General features: G+C 43.9%; 1 protein-coding gene across 1 annotated transcript in view; it reads left to right on the plus strand.

The window, feature by feature from the left end:
* The window catches only part of LOC107299551 (lysosomal acid glucosylceramidase-like), a 16372-nt gene extending 4840 nt beyond the window's left edge, over positions 1-11532 (plus strand). Inside the window, exons 5-10 of the mRNA XM_029286800.1 lie at positions 522-694; positions 8827-9067; positions 9582-9806; positions 10527-10690; positions 10924-11049; positions 11424-11532. Coding sequence (XP_029142633.1) covers positions 522-694; positions 8827-9067; positions 9582-9806; positions 10527-10690; positions 10924-11049; positions 11424-11532 — 1038 coding nt within the window. The remainder of the gene's footprint in view (positions 1-521; positions 695-8826; positions 9068-9581; positions 9807-10526; positions 10691-10923; positions 11050-11423) is intronic.
* Positions 11533-12531: the final 999 nt, after the last annotated feature.

Here is a 12531-nt window from a genome sequence, read left to right on the forward strand (position 1 = left end):
GGCGAACCTGATAAAACGCCCCCCTGGTCACGGCCGACAAATGATCTTCCAGTGTCAGCCGTGGATCCAGGAGGACACCCAAGTTGCATGCCTTCTCTGAGGGGGCCAAAATTTCGCCCCCTATAGACAGCGATGGAGTCAGCTGACTATGCCGAGGCGCCGGCAGCCACAGCCACTCGGTCTTGGAAGGGTTGAGCCTAAGTCTGTTCCTCCCCATCCAGACCCGTACGGCCTCCAGGCAATAGAGATCACACGACTGCCGCCTTCATTTAATGACCGCTGCATTCCCAGTTATGACCTCTGCTTCCACACCTTGGATTGTTCGGTTTGCCTAACAACCGTCGCAAACCCCCCCCCCCACAACCGTTTTACAACGGCTACAATTCAATGGTCAGAATTCGACTGCAAAGCTCTGGGATTAAGACACTCAGTTTCAATGAACCCACAAGGAGGTCGTGTGAACGCTCTTGTTGAGCGTTGATCAGGCCATCCCCGGAGACAGTTGTGGTCTCTCTCAACAGATCCCCTTGCTCCATCGTATCATGGCCCACGCCGAGAGACCCCTCTCTCTGGTCTGCAGCCCTTGGACCAGTCCTGGCTGGCTAAGGGTCAACAACAAGGTTCAAGGCAAATCCAGGATAAAGGGAGAACCAGGTGACCGCTACCACAAGACCTTGGCTAACTACTTTATCAGGTAATAACACTTTTTCCATCTCATCCTGCCTCTGAATTTAGCAGGCTCCTCCCCTAGCCAAGCCCCAACTACCTCTTGGCTCCACCCCTTCTCAAACTCCACCCCAAATCACAATCTAGCCCCTCCCACAGGCAGATGTTCTTGAAAATCCCTGTAGATAAAGGTTAAGAGATCAGTGGGACAATATGCCCGGAGAAGCATTGTTCCATCTCTGTCTCCCACCCTGCTCCTGAGTAGTAGTAGGATATCGGTTTCTTTACTACAATCCTCCAGAGCAGTGTGTCTCAACCTTGGCAACTTTAAGATGGGGGGACTTCAACTCCCAGCATGCCCTAGTCAGCATCTGGCTGGGGGATTCTGGGAGATGTAATCCAGTTTTGTTTTTTTTAAAATGACAACTTTAAGATGGGTGGACTTTATCTTTATCCTGGCTGGGGAATCCTGGGAGTTGTAGTCCACCCATTTCTCCCATCCTTGTCCATCAGTTGCTCTAAGCCAAATTGGAAGCTAAATCTGGGATATTTAACTCAAACCTGTGGATTTATTTCTATCCCTTTGCCGATTCTGATGGAATATACCCCTTTTTGTCAGCCAGAGAGCTGGGAAATGGGGTTTTTTTAAAAAAAAAATAAATACAAGGGGCTTGAAATATTATTTTGTTTTCCAGGCAAAGAAACAGCATGCTAAATTAACATTGTTGCAATGTTCTGTATTTGAATCTAGGTTCCTGGATGAGTATGCAAAAAATAATATTACTTTCTGGGCGTTAAGCTCTCAGAATGAACCAATCCTTTTCCTTTTCCTAACTCTGGAAGACTTTCCGGTNTATAGTTAAATCAGGCAACAGTGAAAGGGGAGGAGAATAAGGAAAGCCCGGGAAAAAGAAACCGGAAGTAAATCACATCTTCCAAGTTAATTGGAAGATGTGAACCATGACCCCAAAATAGGGGAGGGAAAAATGCCTGGAATGTATGTGCAACGGAAAAGAATCTCAGATCTAAGCATTTCCACCATGCCGTACTGACGTCTCTGTAACCTTAATAAATGCTTTTAGGAAAAAATATGCCTGAAAGTCCTTTTAAGTCTTTCGTTAATCAGACACATGACATTGGAAGCATTTGAAATGTGGATTTACAGGCTATTACGTATAAGCTGTGTTGACAAGATCAGAAATGAGGAGGTGATCAGCCGCCTGGGAAAGCCAAGGGAAATCATCAAAACGATTAAAAAACGAAAATTAGAATATTTCGGACGTGAGATGCGACACCCAGAAAAATACGGCATACTCCATTTAATCCTCCAGGGAAAGATTGAAGGGAAACGAGGTCCAGGCAGAAGAAGAACATCGTGGCTTCAAAATCTAAGGGACTGGTTTGGACAAAACTCAGCAGCACTTTTTCGTGCGGCTACTGATAAAAACAGGATCGCCAACATGATCGCCAACGTCTGATAACGGATATGGCACAAGAAGAAGAAATAGAATGGAATATAAAATAGAATAGAAAATACAGAATATAGAATAGAATATAGAATAGAATATAGAATAGAATAGAATATAGAATAGAATAGAAGTAGAATAGAACAATAACTTTATTCTCACTTTAAATGTACACTAAGCAGCATTAAAATGAGATTTTGCTGCATACAGCTCTCAAAGTGTAACCACCTCCAATATACACTGCATAAACCTAACAAGAAAAATGAAATAAATTATGCATATACCCACATACAAACACGTATATGGCCCAGAAAGATGACATGTTGCAAGCAGAGGGTTAGCTGTATTTGAAAAGCCGTTAATAAGCACTTTGCAAAAGTTATTAGAAAAATCTATGTAAGCCCAGTGTCATCTTGAAGATGTTAATCCTATTTTAAGGAAGATGGATGTTCTTTTTCAGCCTTCTGAAGAATTAAACCTACTCGAGACTATTAAAATGTGGTGTCTTTATGAGGAACAACTGCCCGGAGCACTTTTGGGCAATCTCATATCCTTCTCTGCTTCTTAATTCCGCTGAAATTACTGGCACTGCTTCCATTTGCCATTTGTATCCAGGAAGTCTGTCTTCCTTCAATTTCATCCAGGTAAAAATTGACAGTTGAAGAAAGTTTCTTAATTGCTTTTTTGTGGTCAAGAAGGCGAGGTCTTCCAGCTCTCATATCAGAGGAGCATCATAAAATTCTGCTGCTAGAGCTGTCGACATCCGTCCCAGCATTCAGGAGTTGAGCCAGGAGCGGAGATCTCCTGATTCTTATTCTGTTCTCCCTGGGAACCAACATCAGCTTTCCAAGCTCTGGAATAAAGTGTTTGGCAGGTAGAAATAACATAGAATCCTGTGTTTGTCACGGTGCCGGGTAAGGGCAGGGCGGTGATTTCAGGATCCTAGAATGGGTGGAAAAAGTGATTCCAGGATCGCAGAATGGGGGAAAAAGTGATTTCAAGATTGCAGAATGGGAGAAAAGTGATTCCAGGATCGCAGAATGGGGGAAACAGTGATTCCAGGATTGCAGAATTGGGGAAAAAGTGATTCCAGGATCAGAGAATGGAGGAAAAAGTGATTCCAGGCTCGCAGAATGGGGAAAACAGTAATTCCAGGATCGCAATGGGGAAAAAAGTAATTCCAGGATCGCAGAATGGGGAAAAAGTGATCTCAGGATGGGAAAAATGTGATTTCAGATTGCAAAATAGGGAAAAAGTGTTTCAGGATTGCGGAATAAGGGGCTGATGTTTCGTATGGTGCTTTTGACTTTTTCGGCTGGAGGGCTAAGCCGCCTTATAAATGCATTAGTTTATAACTCGATCCTGGTTTTAAAAAAAACTCCGGCGAGAGAGAGCTACATTTTCCACGGACTGGCTTGTTTTTTTTCTCCCCCTGCAGGCACATTTCTCTAAAACTGGGAGGCTGGTGTTTGAGGGGTGTTATGTGGACATGTGATGCTTTGGGGGTGCTGTTCCTCATCCTCCAAGGGATGGTCGAGGTCAGAGGTCAGCCTTTGAGAAGCCTCCTGTGGGCGGGACTCTGTTGTGCTGGTAGGAGGGGCCTAAATTCACACACACCCCTTTTTTCTCTCTCTTTCCATTTTTGGTTGATTTTTAGCAAGCCGACCCTGTAGTCCTAAATTCCTCAGCTCACATGCAATGGTATGTGTTTGCAACGCAACGTATTGCGACACGGTGGAGCCGGTCACTCTCCCTGACGTCAACAACTTTGTCAAGTACACAACCAGCAGGGACGGCCAACGCTTGGAGCGAAGCCAAGGGCAAATCGATGCCAGACCAGGAGCTTCAGGTAAACCTGGGTTAGGGGTTGGACTAGATGACCTACAAGGTCCCTCCCAACTCTGTTAATTCTGTTTATTCTTTCATCTCAGCTGGGATCCTCTACGCATACGACCCCTCCGCTCAGTACCAATACATCAAAGGTTTTGGCGGGTCGCTCACCGACTCTGCGGCCATTAACATCCTGAATTTGTCTTTTGCCGCCCAGAACCAACTACTCCGGTCTTACTTCTCTGAAGAAGGTGAGGAAATTGGGAATGACCCGCTGGATGACAACTAGCAGCTCAGGGAAAGCTAGCATCCTGAGGCTCTGTCTTTCTTAAGTCAAGGATTGAAAACCGGAAAGGTTAGGCTGCGTTTAAAAGCAGAATGACATACCGTCTGAACAATCCAGGAAGTATTTTGTTTTGAAAGGGTGTTCTACTGACTTTATGCACCACCACCACCAACAAGGGAGGTTCTGCTATTTAATGTTTAATTTGCTCGATTTATGATGAACAAGAACGAAAACGTAGCTGAGGAAGAGAGCAATTCAGCGAAAATACAGTCTAAAGGAAAGGAAAAAGCAAGGGAGGGGAAAGGAATAAGATGACCTCTGACGAAGGACCACCTTTATGAGATGGTACTGGTGGCATTATCATTTTTTATTTTTATTTTTTGTGGATGTACTATGTTTTGTATTCCATTTTTTCTTTTTTTTTCTCTGATTGTGAAAATTAGAATCCGGGAAGACCAGAATCTCTTCCCCTTTTTCCCCCTTCTGCAGGACTTGAGTACAATTTGATACGTTTTCCCATCGGGTGCTCCGACTTTTCCACGCGGCCGTACAGTTACGCTGACCGCTGCATGGATGACTTTGAACTCAAGTGTTTTGAGCTGGCCCCCGAAGACACCAAACTTAGGGTGAGTTCGGCTAGACTTAACACCCACCCACTGGGGACAGTGTGTGTGTGTGTGTGTTCCAGGCTGTGTTTTGGCAAAACCGCACCCGTCGCAAACAATGATATCACCCTTGCGACTTGTGTCGCAGGCTGGTTTCTGTTGTGCACACCAATTGGAGGTGTGGGGTCCTTGGTGCTCTCTGAGCTGGGTGGTTTTCTTGCAGACATTTCATTACCCATCTAGGTAACATCATTAGTGCTAGAAGGGAGGGGAGTTTGCAGAGAGAAGCGGAAGGAGGAGGAGGAGGAGGAGGAGGAGGACTGTGGGGTCCTTGGTACTTTCTGGGTTTAGTTGTTTTCTTGCAGACATTTCATTACACAACTGGGTCACATCATCAGTGCTGGACTATTTGTCTGGTATTAATCCCAGCTTATCTGGACATTGACTGCTGCAGAAGATGTCTTGTGGACTTTTTGTTTCCTTCTTAGCTTGTTTCTTGTCTCTTCTGAATGCTGTGTAAATGTGGTTTATCTCTAGTTGCCTGTTGATGGCCAGCCTTGCAGCAATTCCCCAGTATTTTTTTTTGGATTTAGCTCGATCTGGGGTGCTCACGGTTTCCCATATGTTGTGAAAATGTAGAGTTTTCCCTGTGTCTTCTGACTGCCCACCAACCCTGACAGGACTAACTACTGTATATAAACAGAGACTAAACTGCGCTGATGATGTTACCTAGCTGGGTCATGAAATGTCTGCAAGAAAACCAACAAGCTCAGAGAGCACCAAGGACCCTACAGTCCTCCTCCTCCTCCTCCTCCTCCTCCTCCTCCTCTCGGCAAACCCCTTTCCCTTCTATCACTGATGATGTTACCTAGTTGGGTAATAAAATATCTGCAAGAAAGTCACCAAGCTCAGAGAGCACCAGGGACCCCACAGTTCAGCCCTGGGCTACAAACTCTTTCTTCTCTCAGTGCCAGATGGAGTTATCAGCTAATTAGTGTGTCAGTCCCGATTTGCCAAAATGCCTTCCCTGAATCTGACCAACCATAACTTGTCATGAGGATACTTGCCCTTTGTTTTTAACGTATCCCTTTAATTGGCCGGGTAGCTAGAATTCTCTGGAAGTACTACAAACTGTGTATTATTATAGCATAATGACATAATGAAGCAAACAATCGTTCTTATAATTTTTGACTCAAATTACTCCACGCCCGAGGCCTGTGGTTCAAAATAGGCAGGATAATAAAGTTTTTTTTTCAGCTTTTCAAAAGGAAGGGAACAATCCCGAAATCCCTTAGGCAGCTTCTGCGGCTCAAGGGAGAAGTGGACCCTGGATTGCCCCACAGCTAACCAACCCCTGCCCCATTGAATCGGATTAACTGTCAACTAGCAGGCATGGCAGAAGAGAAAAAGAGGCTGCGGAGGGTAAAGGAAAGATGATATAGGTTCTCCTGCTTGAGCAGGGGGCTGGACTAGAAGACCTCCAAGGTTCCTTCCATATTCTATTCTATTCTATTCTATTCCATTCTATTCTATTCATTCCTTATTCTATTCCTAATTCTATTCATTCCTTATTCTATTCCATTCCATTCCATTCCATTCCATTCTATTCTATTCTATTCTATTCTATCCTATCCTATCCTATCCTATCCTATCCTATCCTATCCTATCCTATCCTATTCTATTCTATTCTATTCTATTCTATTCTATTCATTCCAAATTCTATTCTATTCCTAATTCTATTCCTAATTCTATTCATTCCTAATTCTATTCATTCCTTATTCTATTCTATTCCATTCCATTCCATTCCATTCCATTCTATTCTATTCTATTCTATTCTATTCTATTCTATTCTATTCATTCCTAATTCTATTCTATTCCTAATTCTATTCCTAATTCTATTGATTCCTAATTCTATTCATTCCTTATTCTATTCTATTCTATTCTATTCTATTCTATTCTATTCTATTCTATTCTATTCTATTCCATTCCATTCCATTCCATTCCATTCCATTCCATTCCATTCTATTCTATTCTATTCTATTCTATTCTATTCTATCCTATCCTATTCTATTCTATTCTATTCATTCCAAATTCTATTCTATTCCTAATTCTATTCCTAATTCTATTCATTCCTAATTCTATTCATTCCTTATTCTATTCTATTCCATTCCATTCCATTCCATTCTATTCTATTTTATTCATTCCTAATTCTATTCTATTCCTAATTCTATTCCTAATTCTATTGATTCCTAATTCTATTGATTCCTAATTCTATTCTATTCTATTCTATTCTATTCTATTCTATTCTATTCTATTCTATTCTATTCTATTCTATTCTATTCATATAGATAGTCCTTGATTTACAATCAATTGCTTAGGGACCATTTGAAGTTATCACCTACCTGAAAAAGGGGACCTTCAACCCATTTTGGAAATTCCTACGGTCAGCCCCCACCCCACCCTCTCCACGGTCATGTGATCACACTTAGTCTCTTAGCAACAAAGCCAAATTTACAGTTGTTTCCAGCACCCNATTCTATTCATATAGATAGTCCTTGATTTACAATCAATTGCTTAGGGACCATTTGAAGTTATCACCTACCTGAAAAAGGGGACCTTCAACCCATTTTGGAAATTCCTACGGTCAGCCCCCACCCCACCCTCTCCACGGTCATGTGATCACACTTAGTCTCTTAGCAACAAAGCCAAATTTACAGTTGTTTCCAGCACCCTACAGTCGCATGCCCACATTTTCTGACAATTTTTGGTGTCGGCAAAAACACACCCCTAGCAAACAGTGAGATCACACGACTGCCGCCTTCATTTAATGACCGCTGCATTCCCAGTTATGACCTCTGCTTCCACACCTTGGATTGTTCGGTTTGCCTAACAACCGTCGCAAAAAAACCCACCCCACAACCGTTTTACAACGGCTACAATTCAACAGTCAGTATTCGACTGCAAAGCTCTGGGATCAACACAGTCAATGTCAATGAACCCACAAGGAGGTCGTGTGAACGCTCTTGTTGAGCGTTGATCAGGCCATCCCCGGAGACAGTTGTGGTCTCTCTCAACAGATCCCCTTGCTCCATCGTATCATGGCCCACGCCGAGAGACCCCTCTCTCTGGTCTGCAGCCCTTGGACCAGTCCTGGCTGGCTAAGGGTCAACAACAAGGTTCAAGGCAAATCCAGGATAAAGGGAGAACCAGGTGACCGCTACCACAAGACCTTGGCTAACTACTTTATCAGGTAATAACACTTTTTCCATCTCATCCTGCCTCTGAATTTAGCAGGCTCCTCCCCTAGCCAAGCCCCACCTACCTCTTGGCTCCACCCCTTCTCAAACTCCACCCCAAATCACGATCTAGCCCCTCCCACAGGCAGATGTTCTTGAAAATCCCTGTAGATAAAGGTTAAGAGATCAGTGGGACAATATGCCCGGAGAAGCATTGTTCCATCTCTGTCTCCCACCCTGCTCCTGAGTAGTAGTAGGATATCGATTTCTTTACTACAATCCTCCAGAGCAGTGTGTCTCAACCTTGGCAACTTTAAGATGGGGGGACTTCAACTCCCAGCATGCCCTAGTCAGCATCTGGCTGGGGGATTCTGGGAGATGTAATCCAGTTTTGTTTTTTTTAAAATGACAACTTTAAGATGGGTGGACTTTATCTTTATCCTGGCTGGGGAATCCTGGGAGTTGTAGTCCACCCATTTCTCCCATCCTTGTCCATCAGTTGCTCTAAGCCAAATTGGAAGCTAAATCTGGGATATCTAACTCAAACCTGTGGATTTATTTCTATCCCTTTGCCGATTCTGATGGAATATACCCCTTTTTGTCAGCCAGAGAGCTGGGAAATGGGGTTTTTTTAAAAAATAAATAAATACAAGGGGCTTGAAATATTATTTTGTTTTCCAGGCAAAGAAACAGCATGCTAAATTAACATTGTTGCAATGTTCTGTATTTGAATCTAGGTTCCTGGATGAGTATGCAAAAAATAATATTACTTTCTGGGCGTTAAGCTCTCAGAATGAACCAATCCTTTTCCTTTTCCTAACTCTGGAAGACTTTCCGGTCAATATTTTCTTACCCCAACATCAACGCGACTTTATCATTGAGGACTTGGGCCCCGCCCTCGCCGCCAGCCGCCATTCTGATGTTCACCTCATCATCCTTGATGACCAGAGGAGTAGCTTGCCATACTGGGCCAACCAGGTAGGTTTTCAACTGTAGGACGTACCTACCCTACGGCGGATGGTCCTCGACTTACGACGATTGGGCAGGACCAGGATTTCCGTTGCTAAGCAAAGCCACGAGTGAGCGAGCTGCATCCCATCCCAATCTTTTTTCGCCATGGTGGTTAATATTTCCATTGCTAAACGAGACAACAGTTAAATTAGTTTGCCCCATTTTATGACCTTTCCTGGCACGGTTGTTAAGTGAATCGGTCGTTAAGTGAGTCACACGATTGTTAAGTGAATCTGGCTTCCCCATTGACTGTGCTGGTGAGAAGGTCGCAAAAGGGGATCATGTGACCCCAGGACACTGCAACTGTCATAGCTATGAGTCAGTGGCCAAGCATCTGAATTTTGATCCATGGGGAGGCTGCAATGGTCGTGTGAAAAACGGTCATATAAGTCACTTTTTTTAATACTGTTGTAACTTGAATGGTCATTAAATGAAATGTTGTACATTGAAGCTCTCCTTCCCTCCATCTGTTGCCTGACAGGTGTTAGGCAATAGTACCGCCGCTGCCTTCGTGTCCGGAATTGGCATCCATTGGTACCTGGACTTCGTCATCCCACCTGGACCCACTTTAGATGTTACACATCGCCTCTACCCCGATTTCTTTCTGCTCTACACAGAAGCTTGCAATGGCTTTCTGCCTTCGATTGTGAAGGTCGTCCTGGGAAACTGGGAAAGAGGCACCCGTTACAGCAGAAATATCCTGACGGTAAGGGAGCCCTGTTTATCGACCCGTCTTTTCAGTTCCTCATCCTTCAAAGGGTGTCGTAGCATTTTTGGGAAGCTGAGCCAGTTAAACAAAACTCTCCTAGACCGGAACAGAATAAGAACAGAACAACAGAATAACAGAACCAAGTTGGAAGGTACCTTGGAGGTCTTCTAGTCCAACCCATTGCTCAAGCAGAATAACAGAATAGTAACAGAGTTGGAAGGGACCTTGGAGGTCTTCTAGTCTAACCCCCTGATCAAGCAGGAAACCTTATCCCATTTCAGAAAAATGGTTGTCCAATCTCTTCTTGGAAACCTCCAGTGGTGAGGAAAGAAGGAAGGAAGGAAAGGAAGGAAGGAAGGAAGGAAGGAAGGAAAAGAAAAAGAATAGCAAAATAACAGAATAACAGAACAGAATCTGGAAGGGACCTTGGAGGTCTTCTAGTCCAACCCCCTGCTCAAACAGGAAACACTATCCCATTTCAAACAACTGGCTGTTCAACCTCTTGGCGCACCCACAACTTCTGGAGGCAAATTTTGATATTTAGAGAACCTTCCCTCTCCAGTTTTCCATGACTGCAAAACAAACCTTGGTCTGAAGCTTGCTTCTTTTAGATTTTGCTCAACCCAGAAATCTCTTTTTTTTCCCCCGGCATGCAAAGGGAAGGGTTGTTGGGCTGTAGCGCAACCGGTAAAGCCGCCGATGCTTTGGTCTCTGCAGAATCTCAACCACTTTGTCACAGGGTGGATTGACTGGAACTTGGCTTTGGACATGGAAGGGGGTCCCAACTGGGTGGACAACCCTGTGGACAGTCCCATCATTGTGAACCCCCTTAAGGATGAATTCTACAAACAGCCCATGTTCTATCACCTGGGACATTTCAGGTAAACTCCGCCAAGATGGTTTTGCAAGGGGTTGAGGAAGAGAAGAATGAGCAAAACAGTAATAAAGATGCGCTAAAATGGACTTATCCAGTAGCAAGGAATTCCGCAGGCTGCCGAGGAAATGGTGGAGGGAAGGAGGCAGTTTTATGCTTAATAGTTCGTGGAATTAGATTAAGGTGCAATACTGACCTCTGTCCAGTGGTATCGCCTAACGCCTTCTCTCTTCTGGCCAGCAAATTCATCCCTGAAGGCTCCATGCGAGTTGGATTCACCTCCAGGTGCTTGTTTGACAGCTGTCATTTGAAGACCTCGGCTTTCCTGCGACCCGACGGCATTGGGGTGGTGGTGGTGCTGAACGAGTAAGTGGAGAGCGAACGAGTAAGTCTGGAGGAAAAACGGACCCCAAATTGGGAATGTTGTGGCCTGGATAAGGTCCCTCGCATGAAGTTCAGGGAGATGGAAAAAGAGAGAACAATTAGAGAAGAGACGGAGTAGCCCACAGCTGCATAGCGGACGGAGAAAGAAACTCAGAATAAACCTCCCCTAGTTTCTCAGTCTGTAAAAGAGACACGGGGAGATTTGTACTTCCAGACGTGCCAAATTGACGTCAGCCTTCGCAGGCAAGCCAGAGCTAATTCTACTTTGTTGTAAGGCTACATTAACAGAATCTTGCCGGTCTGAAAGTAGAAAAGTCTCACATCCCCCTTGACTTGAATTTCTCCTGTCTTTACAGCTGGTTTTTTGATATACCTTTTACCATCTCGGACGATCTGGTGGGTTACCTTAAGGACCAGGCGGGAGCATACTCCATCCAAACCTACCTGTGGAGGAGGCACCCTTGAGATCCTGAGACGGGGAAGGGAATCTGCTTCTCGCTCAGGAATGGCAACTTTCCGAGAAGAGTCCACAGCAGCTAAACCAGTGGAACATCAGTGGAACATCAGGAGACATCAGACTTGGTTGATACAACACAGACCCAATCACAACAGCTGGAGCAGTCTAATGATGATGCTCAGCCTTCGCCCCCCCCCTATTGATTTTGCATGTGGGAAGGTCACAAATTTTGATCACATGACCACGGGGAAGGCGGCAGCAGTCGTAAGCGTGAGGACCGGTTCTAAGTCGCTGTTTTCAGCGGCGTTGTAACTTCAAACGGTTGTTAAACGAACCGATGCAAATGGAGGACATCCTGTAATTTAAAAAATGTGTACGTTTGAATGATATTCAAACCTGTTTTCCAGAAGGAAATCTAAAAATAGGAAAACCAGTTTTGGAGATGAATTTATGAGATTTAAATGGCCATTGTTCTTGTTGTGTGTGTGTGTGTGTGTGTGTGTGTGTGTGTGTTGCCAAGTTTTTTTTGTGTTTTTTTGTAACATACCCTAAAAATTTGAGGCTGCTCTGGAAACCAGACCGGAGAGTTGAAAGAAAGCATGATAAATGCATTTTGTGTGATTAAAAGGACAGATCATCCTTAATTGTGCCCATTAAATATGCTTTTTAATCCAGTGAAATTTGAAGATGCCTCTGGAACATGGCTGGGAATTGAAAAAAGCAATGGTAAATTAATTCTGTTTTATTAAAAAGCAACCCCAGCCTACTTCATCCTATGTAATTATGTTAAATGATGTTGCTTGCTTATATCTTTTTAATATACTGAAATTTGGACCACTTCTGATACAAGGCTGGGACGTTTGAACGAGACCACTGTCAATTAATCCCGTGTTATTAAAAAAAACAACAACGAAAGAGACCCCAACCTAAGAAATACATCATTGTGTTCATTAATTATCCTTGATTTGGTTCAACTGGAAAAAATAGTTACCTTCAATCTCTCTCTC

The sequence above is a fragment of the Protobothrops mucrosquamatus genome, unplaced genomic scaffold (genome assembly GCF_001527695.2).
Source record: "Protobothrops mucrosquamatus isolate PMUCROS unplaced genomic scaffold, P.Mucros_1.0 scaffold5097, whole genome shotgun sequence".
NCBI classification, from domain to species: Eukaryota; Metazoa; Chordata; class Lepidosauria; order Squamata; family Viperidae; genus Protobothrops; species Protobothrops mucrosquamatus.